The sequence below is a fragment of the Scylla paramamosain genome, chromosome 24, assembly GCF_035594125.1.
Source record: "Scylla paramamosain isolate STU-SP2022 chromosome 24, ASM3559412v1, whole genome shotgun sequence".
Taxonomy (NCBI): Eukaryota; Metazoa; Arthropoda; class Malacostraca; order Decapoda; family Portunidae; genus Scylla; species Scylla paramamosain.
In genome coordinates, this window is record NC_087174.1 from 1,967,501 (window position 1) to 1,991,808 (window position 24,308).

General features: G+C 43.3%; 1 protein-coding gene across 7 annotated transcripts in view; it reads right to left on the minus strand.

The window, feature by feature from the left end:
* The window catches only part of LOC135112561 (uncharacterized), a 153,165-nt gene that overhangs the window by 22,949 nt on the left and 105,908 nt on the right, over positions 1–24,308 (minus strand). For 3 of the 7 annotated variants that reach the window (XR_010274458.1, XR_010274456.1, XR_010274460.1), the window contains one exon: positions 15,622–15,965. The exons of 1 other annotated variant lie outside the window; for it this stretch is intronic. Coding sequence is in view for 1 of the 6 variants with exons in the window: in XM_064027021.1 (XP_063883091.1) it covers positions 17,498–17,647 (150 nt within the window). In the remaining 5 variants the exon portion in view is untranslated. Of the gene's footprint in view, positions 1–10,665; positions 10,761–15,621; positions 15,966–17,464; positions 17,648–24,308 lie in introns of those variants that run through there. 3 more of the 7 variants (XR_010274459.1, XM_064027021.1, XR_010274461.1) reach the window with 2 other exon arrangements.

Sequence of the window (24,308 nt, forward strand, 5' to 3'; positions counted from 1 at the left end):
GAGAGAGAGAGAGAGAGAGAGTACTGCAGACTACAAAGCAGTTTCAGTAAGATGCAGCTATCAGTAATCGTGCCTTTCATGCTTCCCTTTATTTTGAGCTAGCCACACCCTGATGAGCATTTATTTCTATTAATTACACTCAAGGTCATATTAATTTACTATTTTTAAATGTGTGTGTGTGTGTGTGTGTGTGTGTGTGTGTGTGTGTGTGTGTGTGTGTGTGTGTGTGTGTGTGTGTGTGTGTGTGTGTGTGTGTGTGTGTGTGTGTGTGTGTGTGTGTGTGTGTGTGTGTGTGTGTGTGAGCGAGTTTAAATTATTTTATACTTCCTCTCTCTCTCTCTCTCTCTCTCTCTCTCTCTCTCTCTCTCTCTCTCTCTCTCTCTCTCTCTCTCTCTCTCACCCAAGCATCGATCCTGCCTCATTACCTCCCTCCTTTCCTGTCTCTTCCTCCGTCCCTTCTAATTCCCTCAGTAATTTTCTCTCACTCATCCTCATTAGCTCCTACTTTATTTTCTCTTCATTCTGCCTTTACTTCCCAGTTTTTTCTTATACCTAATTTCCTTGTTATAAATTTTCTAGTCGTCATTCACTTTTATGTCCGTTTGTCTGTCTGTTCCTGTTACAAACTCTCTTGTCTCTTGCCTATCTATTCCATTATTTCGTTGTTAGCTTCAACGTTTTGTAACAATTTGTTACGATAGTTAACGCTTCAAAAAATGCTTCAACATACGTGAAAACAATGACGAAATTCAATACAAACCAATCATTTAATTCTTATTTTACGTTTTACTGTTTTACATTTACTGATTCACATTACAGCTGTCCATTCGCCTCACAGCTTCAATCTCTTCCCTCTCACTCAGTCCTTCCCGTTGCTCCCTCCTCCTTCCAATACTACTGCAGGAAAAGACTCCTCCTCCCAAGTAGCTCCTGGGGCAAAATTTATGATGCCATCCACAGCAAATTTATGCCGAGCACGAAGGGAACTGCCTTGAGTGTGTGGCTGCCGCTGTACTTCTGGCGGAGACGCATCCGGATGTCCTCCTGCCTTCACCTTCTAAGAGTTACTAGCCACAATCTGCGCTAACTTTCCTCTGGGTATTGCATATATAGCGTTATGCCGGGAGGTGCGGAGGTGCATTATCGAGGTGGCGAGTGACCGATAAATTGAAGTGGGTATAAAACAAAGAGGCAAGGAGTTGTGAATGTCTGCAGGAGGAAAACTGTGATGTAGGGCCCAGGCAGGTTAAGAAGAATGTAAAGTTCTACGTTGGTGAGAGTTCTGGAAGTGGTTAGTGAGGAGAGTGTTGTGTGTGTGTGGCTGTGGAGAAAGCAGGAGAGAGGGAGATGCTGTTAAGTGGTTGGCCAGAGGGAGGTGTGGATGGGTACTGCACATTAACCAATCATCATACTCCTTTTCTTTCAAATTAATTGAAAGGAATATAGTGCACACCTAGTCTTAGCAGAAGAGTCACTGATTAATAATAGGTAAAATAATCTATCAGTTTCTCTTCTCTGGCAAATTTATTCATTTAAAAAAAAAATCCAATTTTCATTGTCATCATCAGTCAGTTAATAGGAGAAACGCACGTAACATTTTTTTTTCTTTCCCCTTTTATGTTATGAGAGATGGAAATGCACGTCATCTTGATTTTTTTTTTCAACACAGGTTTCAGGCAAGAACCCAGACAATGTCGAATCTGTACACAACTTTGTACGAACTATTTTGTCTACGATCTGTTTCTCATACCACTGGATTTCAAGGCGAAGAGGTGAGGAGAGGTGAGGTGATGGTAGTTAGCAGATGGGCGTGGATGGAAACGTATATCTGCTCCAGTTTTGAAAATATCTCACTCCAGGAATGGATGAACAAGATTTTTTTGCCTATCTTTAGCAAATATTATTTCCATATTTTTTTTTTTTCTAAACGTATGTATGACAACCTTCACTTTTTACTCTAATATAAAACCAAACCAAAAAGCAGAGTACTCGACACACGAGGCAGTCAAACACAGTACAGCCCTGTATGTATATTCATCTCGCCGGGCTGTAAAACGATTTATCACAGCTCTATAAACTTTCAACCAGCCATAATCTCTCCCTGAATCCTCCTATCCATCCCGATTTTCGTCTCGCCTAAGAAAACCCGGGAAATAATCTTGTGTTCACTTTTTATGCTCATGTAACTTACCCTTCTGGCCACCGCTTGCCTCCCGTCGGCCGCCCGTCACATTGGAGAAAAGATGCTCCGCTCGGGAATCAAGTTCACTCAGAAAAATATAGAAAACCTGAGCTCTGGCAGATACGCAGTGTGCGGTAGCAAGTGAAACGAGTAATTTTTTCATAGGTGATAAAAAAGAGGCTGGTGAAAATGTCCAAACTCGAGAGAGAGAGAGAGAGAGAGAGAGAGAGAGAGAGAGAGAGAGAGAGAGAGAGAGAGAGAGAGAGAGAGAGAGAGAGAGAGAGAGAGAGAGACTTAGAGGGACGCACATTCCCGGGTGGAAGAGTGGTGCCTATGCTGAGTTTATGGAAGGTTTTACGCGAGGTGGGTGTTTCTACGGTGCGAACCTTCCTTCCCTCCAAAGATACTACTACGGTGTCGCCTCTATCACACCTCTTAAAGTCCTGTTTGGAGGGGCACTGGGCGATCTTACTGCCAGCCAAACACGAGTCAGACTGTGTTCTGTGACGCAGCTATTTGTGTAACTGAAGATTTTTTTCCCAATGCCAAAAGCAGAGAAGGGGCTGCAGAGAACAACTGTATCGGAATCTATAGGTTTCATAGCACTATTGTGTATTTGTGTTTCGCTTGGTTATATTCTGTATCAACAATTCTCTCTCTCTCTCTCTCTCTCTCTCTCTCTCTCTCTCTCTCTCTCTCTCTCTCTCTCTCTCTCTCTCTCTCTACAATCATATTCCCTTGTTAAAGCTTATTAACTTACAACTGACCATTTAGCCTGTTCACACATCATCTGCCTTTGTTGTAACTTTCAATTTTCCGCATATCTCATTCTCTCCTTGGAATACATGTATAATGTTATAGTATTTGGGGGGAAAAAAAGGTGATGTGACATTGATTTTTTTTATAGTGGCTGTTTTGAGAGAAAATAAATCTAACTAATGTGATCATTTCTAAGTTCTCTCTTCGTATCTCAAGGGAGGGTGGACATTACTGATCAGACTGCAATATAATTTCCCAAAGGATTTCATATCTTTACGAGAATATTACCAAACAGCTTCCCGTTGTGTTAGTAAGAGAGGGAGTTCCCTAGAGATGGTGAAACACGAGTTGTTCTTTGTCCATCAGACTCCCTCACGCTCACCCCTGCGTTTGTTAAAGGGCATCTCCCTTTATGCTTTACACAAATAAGTCAGCTACATGTACACGGAAATACACACAAACAAACACAAACACACACACACACACACACACACACACACACACACACACACACACACACACACACACAACGTATTATTGAGTTTGATTTCCACGCTGTGCAGTAAAGACTATGACCAGTCTTCTGGAAGGCCTAATGTAAACTTTATTTATTTTTCCCCTTTTTTGTTTCCTCGTAACAAAAGACGGGCGGGTATTTATAGATGCGGTTACGGAGAGCTAAAATAACTCACTGTTGTACACTTTATGGCTGCCCATAACACACACGCGGGGCAATGCGTGGGGCTTGGAACCAAAAAATCATTAAGGATCTCTAAAAGGATACACTCCCAACACTGAAGGAAAATAGTTTAGCCTCTGTGAACGTTTTTCTTCTCTCCACACTCCCATTATACACACACACACACACACACACACACACACACACACACACACACACACACACACACACACACACACACACACACACTCACTCAAACACACACGAGAGGCTGCGCACATAGCAAAAAAATATTAAAATTACGACAAATTTGATTAGCTTATAGAAAATCACCCTAGGCAACGCAACCTCCCATTTTCTCTACAACCCCAGGCGACAGTGGCGGCAGCGGGCTGTTCGGCAGGTTCTTTTCAAGCCCCGTACTTCAGTTCCATTCCCTCCGCCTAAAAATAATAAAAATAAAAAACGCTCAGAATCCTTTACAGAAGATCCAGGGAAGCTTTGGGACGAAGGGAGTAATGGGGTGGATATATAAAGGGTTTTCTGGTGAGAGATGTGCACGAGAATGGGGATGAGGAGGGCAATAATGGAACGGTTGGAGTGTGAGGCCGTGGTGGTGGTGAAGGGAGTTGATAGAGGGAGGCGGTGGTGAGGGCTGGAGGGTTTATTACTTATATAAGTGGCACTGAAGGGCAGAAGTGAGAATGGGGATGAGGAGGCCATGCCATTATGAAGTGGTCGTGTGTGGAGAGAATAACATTGTGGGGAATTACTCTCGCTGAGGTGAAGGAGGCTGTCATTGCCTATACATGAATGTGGTGGTGAAGGACAGAGATGAGACTGTGGATAAGTTGTGCACTCATGCAGGGAATACTCACAAGTAGTCTGGCTGTGGGAGGTGAAAGGGATGTTAGTTAATCTTGATGGAGTGAAGCAATGAAGTTATTATTGACTTCGGTCAAGGGTAAGGCTAATAATATCGATGACAAGCTTACTAATGCAGTAGTTTGAGTGTTCTCTAATAAAAGTGAAGGTTTTCTAAAATGGTTCTCTGTAACGTGAGCCATCGTCACCCTCATTGAAGCCAGAAGGACGTGCGGCAGCCAAACGACGTACTCTAAACGTTAAGGCGCCTTATCTCAAGTATGTTAACAAGCCTCAGTGGAGTTTATTTGAGTTTTCAAGGACGTGTCCACGATACTTGTGATATTTTAACAAGGTTTCTTCACCACCATTGAGAAACATCCATGTCAAATCATCTCCGTATCCTTTAGAAATACTCCTTATGAGAGCTTTGAGCGTTTAAAAATACGTGCGATTGAGTGACGATAAGCTAAGAATAACTACTAAAATCAAAAGTAACAAATACCAGTTCAAGGAAAGATTATGACTTCAAACAGAGGAAAGGAAATGCGACGAAATAACAAGATTAAAAAGTTATATAACTGAGTAACATGAAATAAAAACGTGTGGCATGTGCAGCGGGGAAAAGGAATTTAAAGCTTAACGGTAACGAATAAAAATACAACTACTCTGGAAAAAAAAGTGCAAGAAAAAAATGACAAGAATGATACTCAACGGGGTTCAAATCTGAGGGAGAATAAAAGTCACTACAGTAAAGAATACTTAAAAATGTAAGATCGGTGCCTATTTGTTTGTTTCACCAATAAAGAAACAAAATTATCTTGCTAACTGATTTATACACAATTAGGAAAACCGAATAAAGAACAAATCTAAAATCCTACATTTAGAACAAAGAGACAAATTAAGTTATATACATGGAGAGAGAGAGAGAGAGAGAGAGAGAGAGAGAGAGAGAGAGAGAGAGAGAGAGAGAGAGAGAGAGAGAGAGAGAGAGAGAGAGAGAGAGAGAGAGAGAGACCAGGGTCCATCAACCAGATTTAGTTTGGCAAAAATGAGGGAGCAAGCAGAGAAGGGTGGCTGGTCGTGCAATACTACGGAGAGAAGCGATGACAAGGTGGGAAAAATGAGGTGAGAGGAAGGCGTAAATCTGCGAGGGAAAGGGTAAGGCGAAGGGAGCGAGGGTGGCGAGGTAATGGATGGCAAACTCACCATAATGAAGGGAGAGGCATGCAAGTGACTCTAAACAGACTAATGACAAGCCAACAGGTTAAGAACAAAGGGGGTTAAAGCTAATCATTTACTCTATAAAAGGGGGATCCAGGGACGCTCCTGAATGCAATGACCACTTACTGTTTCCAATTATTGCATAATCTGATGAAGTGTATGTAAAAGTTTCACACAGGCAAAATAATTGACATGATAAGCAGGTGTGTTACATTGCTTCCCAGACACAATGGTTATTAGGATATGAAAGTAAAATTACCACATCTCTTTGGAGGAACATCATCAAATTAAATGTAGGGTTAGGAGGACTGAAGTATTTACAGCCACTAATCGTGTTGTATGGGAGAGATGGCGTAGGAAAACAGGAATATCACCAACACAATAAACAAAAGTAGTAGTAGTAGTAGTAGTAGTAGTAGTAGTAGTAGTAGTAGTAGTAGTAGTAGTAGTAGTAGTAGTAGTAGTAGTAGCAACAGAAGTAAAAGTAGTAGTAGTAGTAGTAGTAGTAGTAGTAGTAGTAGTAGTAGTAGTAGCAGTAGTAGTAGTAGTAGTAGTAGTAGTAGTAGTAGTAGTAGTAGTAGTAGTATAGTAGTAGTAAAAGTAGTAGTAGTAGAAGTAGGAGTAATAATAAAAGTAGTAGTAGCAGCAGTAACAGCAGCGGCAGCAGCAGCAGTAGCAGCAGCAGAACAAACAGCAGTCGTTGACATATTGACAGCAGTAATTAGGGAAAAGACTAAACTAAAGAGTATTTGTGATAGACGTAGCCCACTGGCAGCAGCATCAAAGCCATCATCACACTCCCTCCACTCCACCACGCCGTCCACAACACAACACACGCTCCTCCAGCAGACACAACTTTCCAAGGCCGCCGTCCCTTGACTGTCAAACTTTAATCCTCTTTGTTTTCCCATTTACATTTCCCGTCTCGGCCAGCTAGAACTTAACACAAACTTGAGACAAAGTTTTCGATTTGACAGACTCCCGCCGTAGGGAGGAGGACACGCTCTCTCCCCTCTGTCTTCTCGTCTACTCTCTCCTTTTCTCTTCTCTCTCTCTCTCTCTCTCTCTCTTCTCTCTCTCTCTCTCTCTCTCTCTCTCTCTCTCTCTCTCTCTCTCTCTCTCTCTCTCTCTCATAGTATCAAAAACATTAGGTATCCAAGTTTAATAATAGCCGCGTATTCATCATGATTTACAAATGTGAAAGTGAGAAACGTAGAAATGAGCTAAATCAAAGGAGAAATAATCAAGACAAGGATAAAAAACAAAGGGCACGCCAGTGTTGGATTTTACCGAGTAAGAAAAATAGTAAATCAACATGGATCAGAGAACAAACCAAAATTGAAGGCATCACGAAGCAAAACTAAAAAACGTGAAGGACATGTGCCTATTATAGCAGGTAACAAATGGAGAGAAAAAGGCTCACGGACTAGCCACCAAGTTAGCATGCGCAGCAGAGGAAGGCCAGACAGGAGGAAGAGAGATGAGATTGAAAAGTTTGCAAGCAAAACATGGAGAGACTGACGATGCCGTGACTCATGGGGAGGTCAGAGAGGCTTTGTTCAGCACAGGAGTTGTAATGGATAATGAGAGAGAGAGAGAGAGAGAGAGAGAGAGAGAGAGAGAGAGAGAGAGAGAGAGAGAGAGAGAGAGAGAGAGAGAGAGAGAGAGAGAGAGAGAGAGAGAGAGAGAGAGAGAGAGAGAGAGAGAGAGAGAGATAGATTTTAGAACCAGGTCAGTCACTCCTCCCTTGCCAATTCCATCTTTTCCTCTCACTACCATGTTTCCTCATTTCTTTCCAGGAGAGATTGTGTTGATGGTATTGCCAACTGTCCTTGTCCTCACACTTCCTGTATGGTCAACCTATTGGTCTTTCTTCCTTCATTACAATTTTTGATTGAATAACGTATACGGATGTTTGAAAGAGAGAGAGAGAGAGAGAGAGAGAGAGAGAGAGAGAGAGAGAGAGAGAGAGAGAGAGAGAGAGAGAGAGAGAGAGAGAGAGAGAGAGAAATTTGATTCTTACCATTATTTTCTTAAACCGATCTTGTTCTGTATTAAGGTCAATATATTCCAGCACACACACACACACACACACGAACCAGTAAAAAAGCATTTCCTGCGCTAACCAGTCCTTAATGCTCCTCCCACTAGCGTTCCTCCCGGTTCGTGGACAACTTATGAACCGGTCTGCTGGAAACACTACACCGCACTTTGTCTCTCTGATCTGGCCGAGAACACGTTTTTCTTAATTCTGTGGCGATTAGGTTACGAATACTTAAATTGATCTATGCGTCGATGACATTTCAAGACAAGTTCTGACGGGACAAGTTTAGTATTCTTCAGGTGGGGGTGTCACTGGCCGCCCTCACCATCCGGAGGTCACTGCCACACGACCTGTCTGTCACCCAAGTCTGGCTAAAAACACCTCAGAAAACATAATACAATACGCAAGAAGAAATCTATCTACCTATCCATCTACCCATATCATAATGTATACTATAAGGAGTGTAGTAATGATGTCAGCTTCTAAAAACGTGAAATATTTCTTCAAGGTTATTTTTAATAGAAAGTACTGGAGAAAAACTATGGTGGACAGGATAAATAGATACTCTTCTTAAGTAATTAAAGAGAGTGGAGAAGCTTCCTTTCTTGTGTGTGTGTGTGTGTGTGTGTGTGTGTGTGTGTGTGTGTGTGTGTGTGTGTGTGTGTGTGTGTGTGTGTGTGTGTGTGTGTGTGTGTGTCGCGCACGATATAAGCCAAACTGCAGAGAGGCACGAAGCAAAGAGAAGGGACAAAATTGCTTCACAAAGGCTTGGATTTTAATGAGGCAAGTTACAGCGTGTGTGCCTGTGTATCTGTGTGAGAGCTGAATCAAGACCAGAATGAACCTCACAGTAAGAGGTTTATTACAGCGTCAAGAGTAACACGATGCGCCTCCTCGTTACCGCCATCCACTTCATTATCCAACACTCCACATATCGTTATTCACTCCTCCAGCAGATTACACTTCCATCACCATACTCCCTCAGTCCTCCTTCTAATGCTATGGTTTCCAAACTGGAGAAAATTACCCCACGTGGACAATATAACAACTTTTAACGAGTAATGGCGGGGTGACAAACAAAAGTATAGAACTCTGGAAATCAAGAAATCACTGCAGTATTTGGCATTACTGAATTAAGGTATTCTCACTATCACCATCCGTGTCAACTTTTCAAACTCTCTCCCTCACCTCAACTCCTGACACCTTTACCCAGAACAACGGCAAGCCCCTCGCCTCATCTGAAAACTCACCCACACCCAGCCTCACCATATCAAGACCCAGGCACTCCCCCTCCCTCCAACCACCCATAGCACTTATATAGTCTTCCCTCTTCCTCATAAAAACTGAAAACAGCCCATCAAAACGATAATGTTCTTCTCTCCTGTCCTTCAGCCCGGCAGTGTATGTGTGTGTGTGTGTGTGTGTGTGTGTGGAGAGAGAGAGAGAGAGAGAGAGAGAGAGAGAGAGAGAGAGAGAGAGAGAGAGAGAGAGAGAGAGAGAGAGAGAGAGAGAGAGAGAGAGAGAGAGAGAGAGAGAGAGAGAGAGAGAGAGAGAGAGAGAGAGAGAGAGAGAGAGAGAGAGAGAGAGAGTTGCAATAATAATAAAAACTACATAAAGCAGAAATAAATGTTTTCTCCAATAAAGGTATCATAAAAGAAGTGGCGAAAATACTTTCATAGTTGCGTCTATCAAATACGAATATAAAGAAAGTTGGTGAAAAGAAGAAACTGAACGAAAGCATGAGAGAAAGAACAAGACAGGCAAACATTAAAAAATCAGACAGACAACTGTGACATGAAAAAAAATGGAAGCAATATCATGTAAAAGAGATGTTATCAAGAGAAACGGTACAGGTTCGAGAGAGAGAGAGAGAGAGAGAGAGAGAGAGAGAGAGAGAGAGAGAGAGAGAGAGAGAGAGAGAGAGAGAGAGAGAGAGAGGAGAGAGAGAGAGAGAGAGAGAGAGAGGAAATGTGCAAAGCGGATACAAGAATGAAGTTTTAAGTGAGAAGGAATGGAGGGGAGTGTGAATGGAAGAGGGAGTGTTGAAGAAAAAGTGAGGGGCAAGTGAACAATAATGATGAATAGACGAGGCCGAAGAAATGAAAAGAGAAAGAGAATGTGACAGGATATGATGGTAAAGAGAGAGAAGGTGAATGAGTACCGATGAAGGTGAAAACACAGTGACTGAAGTGAACTTGAAAATGAAAGTTAGGAGAAATGTACGAGTAATTGTGAATAAAAGTACGCGTGGATGAAATTATAGATTCGCATCGCACCTCACGTTTGCAGAGAGAAGGTACTTCAAGACGAATATTAAACGAATTGAAATAGTTGAATGAACTGATATCACACATCGTTCTTGCTGCTGCTACTACTACTACTACTACTACTACTACTACTGCTACTACTACTACTACTACTACTACTACTACTACTGCTGCTGCTTCAATATGCATTTGAACCCTAAAAACTATATGTTCCTGGACCTAATTGACTACTGCCCTATATTCACTGTCGTTGCTGTTCTACCTTTAATTTTCTCTTTATAACCATGACCATTATATTAAAGAGAAATGAAGCCACACAACAACGTTACAATAAACCAGACTTCAGGCCACACTGCTACAGCTCGACAGAAACAAGCCAAACAAATCGATGATAATAATGAGTTACAGCCTGGAAAGTTGTACTCGCAAGCAAATTCCACATTATTGTCTCCGTACTTGTGTGTGTGTGTGTGTGTGTGTGTGTGTGTGTGTGTGTGTGTGTGTGTGTGTGTGTGAATGAGGAAGTACGAGTACAGCTTGCAGTAGACTGTGGTGGAGTGATACGATTGGTGGACAGAGAAGACTACGAGTGAAAGGAGAAGAGGATCCAGACGAGGGTACAATTCAAGGTGAATCGAAGTGTACTCGTTTCATTAACTCACCAGGAGTGGATTCACTACTTGTCAAGTTAATAAACCCGTGGTGGTAGTGGTAGCTGGTCACGCCTGGAGCTCTCAGTGTCTGGGTGGGGAAAGTATGAGAGAAATGTTGAAAGTAACGTGAATGACTAAATATAGCATTTCACACACGTCCACACATTCGCAACCTGCCATTCTCTGCTCTTGCATTTTCATTACAGTTTCCTTTCTTCCTCATAATTCCCGACGCTTTTCACCTGTCCCCTTTACTTCACCTTAGCCACGTCGTTAGCGATGCATTTAGCAACAATAACGTTCACTATTTTCCGACAGAAATATGCAGTTGGCTGTTCTGTCGACGCTAAACACAGGTAATGTGTGGGCCGCTCCTGACTCGTCCTTTGTGTGGAGTTTTCAAGTTATGTTTCCAAAAAAGGACTTCGAGTGTGTCCGAACGCTACACTTACAAATCTTTCTCGTCCGTTATAGCAAAACCCTGTTACCCAGAACATCAGCTCGCAGTGCTGAAACCTCCACGGCCAACAGAAACTTGCCGAATACAGCCGCACTTGGAAAACACTGGCAGTCCCGTAAAGAAACCTCTATCGCTACGGTCTTGCGTCCCTCAGCTAATAAGAACACACTTGAAAACTTTGCCTCTCCCACAACTGCTCTCGCCTCCCACAGCCAACCACCAACACTAATAAACTGGAGCATGTGGACGAGGCGCTACGTGCTGCCGGGGTCTTACATTCTTAGAAAAAAATATATACACGTATATATTCAGCCAGTGCATACTAAGGATGCACATCTGGCAAAGTGGTGAGCTTGGGATTTTTACTTCTATTTTTTTTTTTTATTTATTCTTTTTTAACAACCCACCGGTAACACATTGGCATATAAAACACATGTAGATATTTCAGACTACATACATGTCAACAATATAGGTAACAGTCATTATACTCTGTAACGTATGTATTACGCGAAATGCATTTTGTCACCACTAGGATGATTTTTTTTTTCTTTTCAAAATACACGAATATTCTCTTTAAGTACTTCCTACACACTAGACATTTACAACAACAACAGTGTCGCCTCGCACTCCTTCACTGAATAACTTAATATGCAACTACTGTAACAAAAAATATAAGCATTAGACTTGCTTTCCTCCACTCATTTCCTTCAAAGATTTGCAGCCAATCTACACTCATTGTACGCACACGTGGCAACCAACAACCTCCCAATCTAACATCAGCACGACGACAAGTAACGCTCCAGTTCCCAGTGCCGCTTCATCCGTGCCATATTGCCACTAATCTTGTGCCAGTATGCGTAAATTACAAGATTCTGGAGGGGGAAGCACAAGATTCTTCAGCCCAAAATCTTTCCATGATAAAAGAGGTAAGCACAAAAGTCTCACTCATCCATCATCTGGAAATGTGCTTACTTACTCCATAGCCAACCGTGGTTTACTTTGCCCCCATCTTTTATTTAGACCACTGCCACCTAACCCTAAGCTCTCCTCTCTGAATCTCATCGCTTTCATTGTTTTTCCTTTTCCTACTTCTATATAACCAGTTTTACGTTCTGTCCATACAACCCCGGACATCGTCATTCATGTAATGTACATAATTTCTTAAACTTTCTCTCATTCTTCACACGCAATTTTCCTCTTGACACAACTTTACTTTATATTTCTTAACCTCGGCATTTATCAACTCACCCGCACATCAGCCAGTTCTCCTTCCTCCCGTCCCTTCTTCAACCCTTGGCATCAGCTTCTAGGAAACTCTGAATGGAAAGTGTTCTAGCTTTCGGCCGGCGCCCCAATAATTCACACAAATGCCAGAACTCGATAGTTCGGAATCTGACGTAACACGAACAGGCCGCGCTTTCGGTATCCTAACTTTTACCCTAAACCTGTAATCAAAAAGTTCATCAGTTTCCCATCTTTATACCTGCATCACATACTGACAGACACGACCAGTTACAATTCACATTCCAGGAATCGTAATATCCCTTAAAACAAACATTTATATTCATACTTATAAGCGTAAAGGCAGAATTCTGCTGAAATTATTACCTTTGATTTGAGGACGGAGTGAAAGACAAACACCAGCAAGAGTGACAGTCATTGAATTCTTGCAGTGCGCTATGATTTTACTACCGCCGCCACACACTTTCCTGACATTCTTGCGTGACATGCTAACTTGGATTCGTGTAGCAGGTGGTGCTGGTGCTGGGGTGTCCCGTGATTGATGTGTGTGTGTGTGTGTGTGTGTGTGTGTGTGTGTGTGTGTGTGTGTGTGTGTGTGTGTGTGTGTGTGTGTGTGTGTGTGTGTGTGTGTGTGTGTGTGTGTGTGTGTGTGTGTGTGTGTGAAACTTACAAATGAAGCCCAACAATTAGTGGAGATTGGTTAACTACATCAGTGAAAGAAGCATTCAAAGGAATTAAAACATTAATTTCCCCCCCTTTTATTGTTGTAAGCATGTAATTCCCGATTAAATGTTGATACGCAATATTCTACCACGCCTAAAAAGTGTTCGGTAATCAAGGAAACACATGACAAACAAAAAATATATAATTCACGAAGACACGCACTAGAGACAGGAACGCATTGATTGTTAGCTTGTGACGTTATGTAGCGTGCCAGACTGTGCAAAAATTATTCATACTTCATACGGACACACAACTATTTGTTCAAAGAAACTAGCACTGATTGCATTAAATAGAAAAAAAATCTGAAAAAAAATAACAAATCATGACTTGAATCCCTATTGGAATATTAATACGATTGAGGGGAAGGTTAAGTAACTGCAAAGACGAGTTTCTGCTTGGATATGCATTTATTTGGATAAAGAAGTAGATATGCTCAGAGTAGAATTAAGTTATTCTGTTATAATCCTTCCCTCCGTCTGGTAAGAGGCTGGTGTTATGAGTGAAATGTGAGGAGAGCGGTGGTTGCAACAGCTGCCGGTAAGGATCACGACACATTGTCGAAGGGGTGACTGGCCGGGCGAGAACCCAATGACTGGCCCGGACAAGCATGCCTCCCTAATTAACACGAGTCACCTGATCGGGCTTGATTAACGTCATCATGGTAATAAAGATCATATATATTTTTAATTACGGCGAGAGAGGGGTAATTTTCCCCCGCTCTGCCCCTTACTTTGATGCCGCCCTAATGCAGGCCGGACCCAACCCGACCCGAACTGAACCGACCGGGACACCTCAGGCGGAAGTTCTCTGACGGGCTAATTAGCGTCAACAGGCCCGCCCTGCTCACACACACACACACACACACACACACACACACACACACACACACACACACACACCACACTACAAGTTATTTTATATTAATGCAGACTGTCTATTGAAAAAGAAGGTTTGCATGAATACCTAAGGAAATCGCATTAACTCCCCAACATTTCACCAACACCAAGACATCATTCAGGATCAAGGCACAGCCACATAACCCTCATTCTTGTCCCTTACCTTCCTCCCCAGCCCGCCTCCCTCTCACCGACACCATCCCCTAACAGCCGGCCCGACACCTGCCTTGTGCCCGGAGTCGAGTTCCGACGAGAGTGCCGTAATGAAATGCAAATGTATGTGCTCGTGGAGTATCGGAAGCAATTTGCTGAGCGGATATAAAAGCAGCGTTGAGGCAGCTGAGGCAGGGGACTCCGACCCCGACATTCCTCGCAGTGCCCCCGCCCCTCATCACGTACCCCTCACCGTGCAAGATTCACTCCACTCACTGGGCGAGTTTACAAAATGTGAATATATAAATCATAACATTTTCTTGAGTGACCTTGTTCGCACACGTTATGCGAGTTGTTGTTTTCTTCTTTATAAATACTGAGATGGAAGTGGACACCCGCTATCCATTTCATAATTATGTGCCTCCATCTCAGTCTTTCCTAAACACACCAACGTATACTATCCCGCCATACTTTTGCATCTTGTGTGTGTGTGTGTGTGTGTGTGTGTGTGTGTGTGTGTGTGTGTGTGTGTGTGTGTGTGTGTGTGTGTGTGTGTGTGTGTGTGTGTGTGTGTGTGTGTGTGTGTGTGTGTGTGTGTGTGTGTGTGTGTGTGTGTGTGTGTGTTCCACAACTGAAAGCGCTCAGAGCTCATGGTGACCGATCTTGGGTAAGACATAGACCACTCACACGCCACACACACACATGAATAGCGTGGTCACGACCCCCTCAGCTTACATCGTACCTACTTTCTGCTAGGTGTGTGTGTGTGGTGTGTGTGTGTGTGTGTGTGTGTGTGTGTGTGGTGTGTGTGTGTGTGTGTGTGTGTGTGTGTGTGTGTGTGTGTGTGTGTGTGTGTGTGTGTACATAATAAGCGAGTCACCAAGCAAAGGGATGAAGGAAACATTTAGGAAACACAGGACACGCAATGGCGGGAGGTTGCGGTCAGCACACGTCTAAGTGATGACATCAGTTTCTTTTGTGTGGAAAAGACTGAAGACTATTATTTAATTTAGAACTCTTCATATCTAAAGCCCGACTTCTAATATGATTACTTGAAGTATGGCTAAGCCTACAGAACAAAGGGAAAGTGAAAAGTGTTTTTGGAACGATAGTAAACTAATAATGGTCATGGCGGGAGTAGCCTACGGATTCTGTACTAACTATCACTTTAGCAGACAATTGGCTGCCGAACTAAGTAATTTAGATCACTCCACAAATCGACGCTATACTTAAACCTACCCTAATTTGTCCTCGGTTTATCTTATAACAGTGGGGAAGGAATACGCTTGGGGAGAAGAACAAACAGGTGTCACTAACCCAATACCCCCCCGCTATTCCGCCGGTCACGAATCACTCGCCACACTGATGCACACGCAGTCACGCACGCATCAACCCCAACACATTACCTTTCTTGAACACGATTTTAGCGGAATCTCTTACTACATTCAAATGCAAGAAAAGTCACAATATATTTGTCTCATCTCAATTTATTTCTAAAGCCAGATAATTTTTACATAATTATAAAAGCTACTTTACTGCGAAAGTCACAAGCTGGCAACTCTAACCTTCACATTCTTAGCAAACACTGCCACGAGTGTGCCTCACGGCTCGGGCGACTCTTGAAGTGCAGTGACTCTTAACCAGGGTTCGACCGAATACCCGGGGTTCGTTGAGTCAGTCTCAGGGGTTCGGCAAAGGCCCTCCGAAGCACATGACACTTTTAGCAGTACGTATTTGCTTTTAATCTAACGTACGATGAGATGTTTCATTTGAGGGGGTGCGGCCAACAGCTAGAGGGTTCCGTTCCTGTTCGACCCCGCTGCAGAAGTTAAAAACGATTATTCCCCCAGTAAAACAATGTGCCATGATCATCCTCACTCTTACTCATCGAATCCCTATATCATAATGGTAACATGTTCATCTTACTGCTTTGTTATATTTATTTCTACGGTGGCTATAAGAACAGTACAGACGAGAGAGAGAGAGAGAGAGAGAGAGAGGAGAGAGAGAGAGAGAGAGAGAGAGAGAGAGAGAGAGAGAGAGAGAGAGAGAGAGAGCTTCTTCGTAGGACCAGCATTAAACAGCGAGAGAAAAAAATCACCCCCTTCTTAAGTCAGGCCTTACACAATCTGCTTATTTCACCAACTCCCTCTCCTTATCGAAAGTAATGGATTCAGAAAGCCTGTGTAGCCCGATAATGATGATAAGGGGCATTAAAGGGGCAGTTCCTCGTGTGCTTAGCTGGCTGTGCTGAGGGACGAAGGGCTAGACGTGGTGTACGGTGCCTGGTTTGTGATCTATGGAAGCCGACATTAATGGTCTACGTTCGTGGTTCAAGCTCCCAAGTGCAGCCTTGTTCTAGATCTATTTGCCATTACGAGTGGTGTGTGTGTGTGTGTGTGTGTGTGTGTGTGTGTGTGTGTGTGTGTGTGGTCAAACAAGCGCTCAGGTGACGTGGAATGTGTGATACCCTTACCAAGAAAATGTAGGGGAGGTGATTTTGGATTGAGTTGGTGGTGATTGAGTTTCGTGGTGGTGGTGGTGGTGGTGGTGGTTGAGGTAGTAGTAGTTAAGATAATAGTAATAGTAACAGTAATAGTGATTGTGATTGTGGTGGTGGTAGTAATCATATGACCTGCTCTTCTCTTTACTGGTTTAAATTACGAAGCTTAATCACTCCGTAATCTTAATCTTCGTAATGCCAAAGGGCTCATCCCATACTTAGTCACGCACTCCCTCTGATCCTCTTCTTCCCGCTGAATCCCTTCCGCAACTTCCCAGACTACCATACCGATCTTCACCCGCCTCATCACCCCATGCATTCCTCCCACCACACCTGGTCTTCACCCCATTTACTCTTCCCAGCAGACCCACGTAACCCAGAATAATAGTCGCAATAACAGCTGTGCGTCGCTGGATTTAATCTAGACCTGCAACAATCGACTATAGAATCAAATTCATCTTTCTCTGACCTCTTCAATGATTTTACTTGCAAACTAATTATCTTCCAAGGCGGTCACAGGCGTGAATGTTGCTTGGTTTACAGGAGTGGAAGTGAAAGTTCATTTACCATTTCTTTTAAACAGCGGTTTGTGTGTATGTATATTATCTAATCATTGTTCAGGTATAAGGCTATCGTGAAAGAAGTTTTTATGTAAAATCATATCAATCATACACACACACACACACACACACACACACACACACACACACACACACACATACACACACACACACACACACACATGTAAAAACACGGATGTCACAACAGTACCGCCAAACAACATCAGTCGCAGTGAAAGCTGTGCAGCAACTCACCTCTACTCCACATCCACTGTGGGTCTGCCTCAGTCACCACAAGAGCAGCAATTCCATTCCAGCCAACACTCGCACACCCAAAATCAACACAGTCGGAATATTCCTAACCCCGCGCGCGTTCAAGTGATGTTCCCAAAAGTCAGCCGGGAATGGTAACAGGTGTGTTATCCTTCCCGAGGACGCCTGAAAGAGATAGACAACTGCAATTTGAGTGTGCCGAGAAGAGCGTGCTCAGGGAGGGGAGTCGTTCGGCGATGGCGGGTTATTGTTACTATCAACATTTCGAGATTCCGGTGGCTTCCCTGATATTGCGAGGGAATGACAGCAACCTAAATGTGCAGATTGCAAATGTTGTTTCCCATGGCAGCACATTTTGATGATGAATGACAAACATTAGTATTTTGCAGTGCGCTGATTCATTTGTGGAGAGAAAGGAAATATGTAGCGTTGGGTTAGTAACTATAGGCAGATCAATTGAGACAGTGGAAGGCATTGCGGTCAGCGCGGTCGAGTGGGGTGTATCAGTGAGGCTGGAAGCGTGAGGGGCGGAGCACAGCCGATCCACTCCTCTCTTTTAATAGTTCGAGTTGTTTATAATTCTATAGATGTTCATTGCACGAGCTTCCTCTGTTGCACAGTGTCAAGATAATGCAGAAGACAGCTTTTCTGGTCTAATGCTGCTGACTTCTGACCGCTTAGAAATATAACTCAGCAAAATCTGGTATTGTTAAGGATGGCTTACACGCTCTCCACGCGCCACAAAACGAACCATTTAAAGTCCTTCAGAAGTTTTTCTTTTTTTTTATTGTTAATTCCTCTAACTTTCTCCTCGGGTTGTTTTAATCTGACCGCGCTGGGTAATCAAGAAGCAGCATCGCCCTCGCTGCGGTCTGCTGCCCACGCGAACAATAGGCCTGTAGAGCTCCCGAGAATGTCTGTACATGCCGACCACCTGCCTCGGGTTCTGTCTTACATAGTTGCCGGCACCACTACCACCACCACCACCACTACTACTCTACTACTACTGCTGCTACTGCTGCTGCTGCTGCTACTACTGTTCCTGCTCCTCCTCCTCTTCTTCCTCCTCCTCCTCCTCCTACTACAACAACAATAACAATAACAACAACAACGTCTTCTTCTTCTTCTTCTTTCTCTTCCTCATGCTCCTCTTCCTCTTACTCGTCTTTTCTCCCGATCCTTCATTTCCTCCCCCCTCGTGCTCCTCATCCATTCAGCAGCAGTGTTAATATACTGGAACGCGTCGCCCCACATTTACACATTTATTCTCTAGTGTGTGTGGCGGTGCAGAGGTTACTAAAATTAATTCGAGGGTCTACAAGGAATTCCGGCCACACAACATCTCTCCCAATCACTTTTCACCTTCACACGCGGCGCAGCTTCCGTCGCCGTGGATTTTACTATTTTTCCCCTCGTCATTCAGTGCGGTGCTATCTGTGCCTGTCACCCTTTGCTGATTAATGTCCGTGCATATTTTCCGCTAAAGCATAAAATGAAATGTCTAATTTTCTCCGCTAAGACTTCAGATTTACATTTTGTGGAATTATTACGAGTATTAAATTACTCTTGATAAACTTTTGTGTATGAATTGTTTATGAAATTGTTTGATATTTATAGCTCTCAGAATATCAGGTATCGCTCGTGGTCACACTTGATATATTAGCTGATATTCAGATATACATCCATGAAATGAAAAAAATAGAAAAAGTGAAACGGACCGTAACACTACCTGAGGACCCTTAATACAGTGAATACCGAGAAGCAATGAAGGAGAAGACTCGCAAACGGTGTGGAGGAGCTGGGAATGACGCGTGGAGGTGAAGGGGGGAGAGAGGCAGGATAGGGAGGAGGGACTGTGAGTGGCAGCGAGGGGCGCCAAGTGGCAGAAAGGAAGAGAGACAGAGAGAGAGAGAGAGAGAGAGTGGGGGAGGGGGTGGAAGAAAAGGGAGACAAGAGACCTAGAAGAAGATCCTTGTTTGCAGAGATCGCCAGCGGTGGCCTGAGGCGACGCAAGGCGGACGAGGGCTACACCAAACACGTTAAACTAACTCTCCCACAGCGCAACGCAAACTTTTCCCTTTTTTTTTCTGCATAAATTCACTGAACTCTAGCCCAGAAGAATGGAACTTTGAAGAATGACGAATGGCTGAAAAAGGTTCAAGAGGTCGAAATCTTTGAGGTCAAGTGAGGGAAAGGAGTCGGTCCTTCACACCTCCCCTCGCGCTGGCTGGCTTCCTCCCCTCGCCTGGTCACTTGGGAAACCCTCCGAGGTGGATTTATTTTTCATTATTTTTCACGAAATCCGGAAAAACAGACATCATGTGCGCGGTGCAATGGTGAAATTATTTCGTCTGCTATTTATTTTTTATTTTTTTTTATTTTCAGGCTGGGAATAACTAATGTTTTTAATAGGGGAATCTGGTACTCTCTCTCTCTCTCTCTCTCTCTCTCCTCTCTCTCTCTCTCTCTCTCTCTCTCTTCTCTCTCCTCTCTCTCTCTCTCTCTCTTTCCGAGTCTTGATGCAGCACTCGCGCCGTTCAGTCAAATGGTATCAAGAGAGGCTTTGAAAACATTCGCTTTCTCACTCCTCGAGCTTTAAATACTCCTGGAAAATACTACCTGCACTTTCCTCTTTAAACACGTAAACTGCAACTGCCTTGAAAGGTTTTCATATTTCTCTCAGTGGTTCCGGTAGGCAACTCAATGTCACGTTAATCTCTTCGATATCTTACAAAGTGAGACTGCCGAAAAAATCAAAATCAAGTTGTAATAGGGAGAATTTCTTTATCTCCTAAACCAGTAAGAGATATGATTAAATTCTTCAGAAATAACACATGGTTTCATCAGCCTTTCGCTCTTCAGTCTCTCAGAAAAGCTGTACAAGCAGCAAACTAAATGCCTACAGCTCCAGATTTAGCTTGCCGTTTCCTAAAATAGCACGGATTAAGTAAAAATAAACAAATATATATACACACACACACGCATACGCACAAAATAGTGGAAAGAGATGGAAACAAGTGAAGCAGACGCGCGAAAATTTTGTGACAACAGTTGGCCAGAGTTTCATAGTTGTTTTTTCCATGTTTGGGGTCACGGGTACGGGGGTCCGTTCCCTCCCTCCCCCCCCTCCCTCCCCAAGCGGCCACACACCCCAGCACCAGAGGGGGAAAAAGAACAATCTTCATTTGGAGCAAAACTTTTGCTTTTCTCACCTATATGCAAACTGATTTTTTTTTTTTTAACCCTATGTGCTGGTGGCTCTGACCAAACATGCTGTTCATGACATTTTTGTTATTTCAGCTGTTACATATTATCATTATTATTAATATTGTTGTTGTTTTCGTTGCTGTTGTTATCATCATTATTAATATTATCGTTGTTGTTATCGTTGCTGGTTGTTGTTGTTACTGTTGTTGATAATGTTGATGATGATGATGATGATGATGATGATAATGATAATGATGATGACCATTATCATCATCATCATCATTAATAATAATTATCACCATCATAATTATTATTATCATCATCATTCAATCAACATGGTGTGATATACCAGTAAAGAGTTAAATTATTTTCAGCTGATTTGACGTAAGTATGATCCTCACATTTTTCTGTGTTACTTCGAAATTATAGATTCAGTTTTGTTTTATGAATTCCTGTCACCATTTAATCAACACAAAGGAAATATAAATGACTAGTGATGAGAGATAAATGGGACTATCTATGGAAGGCACACACACACACACACACACACACGGAGGGCAGTGTGACCGTCACTCTAAGGCTTCAGACTAAACCTGAAGAGCAAAAGATGTCAAGATCTGTTTCAGAAATCTGATTTTTTCATGGGTTGAATTAGGGAGAGCATCGAGGAAAGGGAGGCGCGCAGGGAGTCAGGAGGAGTTTTAGTATGTCAAGAAGAAAAAGGGTTAAGAATGTTCCTGAAGTAAAAGGTCGCTGTTACAATACCCCACGCACCTGTCCACAGGAGACCTCACCTGTTCAGGTAAAACAAAGGGATCCAGAATATAAAATACACGAGTGAAAGGATAAGAAGACATATAAAATCATGTTAAATTAAAGGGAATCCCGTGACAGGGAGCGAAAGAGAAGGAAATGATGGAAATATGGTAAAATGAAAAATCTAGCAGAAGAGGAAGCCGCACTAAAGGAGACATGAAACACACTCCCCTCTCTCTTTTTTTTTTTTTACTGCATCTATCTCATTCTACACCAACTTTTCTCCATTCCATTATTCCCTATGCACTCCATCCCTCCATCTCCATCCCTCCACCACAGTTCTTTTGCCATCCGTTGCCCGGCGCCACGCTTAGCACCTCCACAGACAGATGCAAGGCCGAACTGCTCGAGATCATGTCTTCCAATTCATCGACTTGAGGTCAGTTGAATAAATTCCCGAGTGCCTCATTGAAATTTTGGTGGAAACAGATTTACGGAAATGACAGCATTACCTCCGCCCAAAGCCGGCAAGATCAAGGAAGCCGTGAGGGGCGGCACAGGCGGCCGGCAGCCCTGGGACTCCTTCAGATAAGCTGAAAGGGTGGATGCCACTGATCCTTAAGACCGTATGAAATTACCATGATAGTAGCCTCTCTCTCTCTCTCTCTCTCTCTCTCTCTCTCTCTCTCTCTCTCTCTCTCTCTCTCTCTCTCTCTTTAATTTTATGTGTGTGTGTGTGTGTGGGGGGGGGGCGGTTGTGTGCGCGCGTGTACCCGGCGCGTGCAGAGAGAGAGAGAGAGAGAGAGAGAGAGAGAGAGAGAGAGAGAGAGAGAGAGAGAGAGAGAGAGAGAGAGAGAGAGAGAGAGAGAGAGAGAGAGAGAGAGAGAGAGAGAGAGAGAACCTTCCCCTCTGTTAACCTTGCTCACACACGTTTTATCCAGGTTTCTCTAAATGAAATTTCACTCTCGCCCCTTGACTGCAAACTACCCTCTCTCAACTTTTTTGTCACACCTCAACTCACCTCTGCATCTACAAACTTCCCTCCTTCTCGCTTTCGCTCTAAATTGCTTTTCCAAATTCCCACCACTCCAGTCCTTACATCGTCCCTCCCCCGCACCCACGTCGTCCCACCCGACGATCGCGCCTCCCTTCACATATAACGATGCCCTTAAGGCGCTTCGTCAGTAATGATTCTTGCGTGTAAATGTGATGGGGCTTTTACTGTCTGTACTCCACCCCTGCCTGATATCTTTTACCCTCTATCGTTTTTGTAAGGATAGAGAGAGAGAGAGAGAGAGAGAGAGAGAGAGAGAGAGAGAGAGAGAGAGAGAGAGAGAGAGAGAGAGAGAGAGAGAGAGAGAGAGAGAGAGAGAGAGAGAGAGAGAGAGAGAGAGAATATTTTCACAACCTTTCCTAGGTAACCTGACCCAACACAAATGAGAACACGAACAAAACGGCATGACTTTCCCTGTCATTTCGTTCACTGTACATTTGCAGGTTCAGGCATCGATGAGCTGCAGGGCCGCGGGCTCCCTGGCTTGGCCTCTCGTTACACGCCGCGTGGAAGGGAATGAAGACAGCGAGCGTTGGTCAAAGTAACAGGGCAGAAAAATCACAGCAAAGGGAATACGTAAAAAATGGAAATCAGTGAAAGCGCTAACGTGAGAAGTTTCATTTCAACCTGGATGTGTACTGATCTGTGGTGAATACTGTGTGTGTGTGTGTGTGTGTGTGTGTGTGTGTGTGTGTGTGTGTGTAGGTAAGTGGGTGGGTGGTTCGGTATAAGGCGATAAAAAAAATAAATTGCGCCAGTGTATTCAAAGACAGGAGTAACTGGTGTCTTCATGTAAAGATAAAACGCTATTTTCATCTTTAGACGAAGAGGTTGGCGCGCGTGTCTACCGAGAGATTATGAAAACTACTCTTTTTTTTTATTTTGAAGCGCGTGTCTCTTTGATCTCGTGTTACTGTATTTTTCTTTAACTTTACTAAAAATTTTTCTTCTTCCTCGTACTTCCGTAATTATAAGCTTCATCAACGATATTTTTAATGCGCTTTCTCTCTCTCTCTCTCTCTCTCTCTCTCTCTCTCTCTCTCTCTCTCTCTCTCTCTCTCTCTCTCTCTCTCTCTCTCGTTGACAATGTATTATATAGTACTTTCTGAAAAAATGTGATAATAGATACATAATTATTAAATTTATGGCATCAGATTTTGACTTACAAACTCCAATTCACATATTCACACACACACACACACACACACACACACACACACACACACACACACACACACACACACACACACACTTCACAAAAATAACCTCATATTTGCTTGCCATTACAAATATCACCCTTTACACAAACATGCCTTCCCTTCCACAGTTTTTATGAAGCCACATCATGTTATCTTCTCTAACCTCAGTCATCTCTCCTTCCCTCTTAAAATTTATACACTTCTTAGTAATCCAACTTCATCCCTTCCTCCTCCCGTCCAGTGAACCGTGGGCCAAAACTCAAACAATTACTTTCTTACAGGAGTAAATTCATGGCTTCCACTTACTCTCAATTTGAACTAACCACTTGCCCTTCTTGCCTCGTGTGAAGTAGGAATCCCAAAGCGGCATTAAAGGTGGGAGAGGAAGAGGGATGTGGAGCAGAAAAGAGAGGGGAGGGAGAGACTTGAAAAATGGAAGAAGCGAGGGGAACCAAAGGAGAGAAAAGCGAGCACGACGACGAAAAAGAAGTGGAAATGTATTTTGTAAAGTCACAAGAAAGGAGGTAAGAGAGAGAGAAGGAATGAAGGAAAGAGGGAAGAATGGAAGCACTGAAGGGAAGGAAGGAGAGAACGAAAGGAAAAGCAAAAA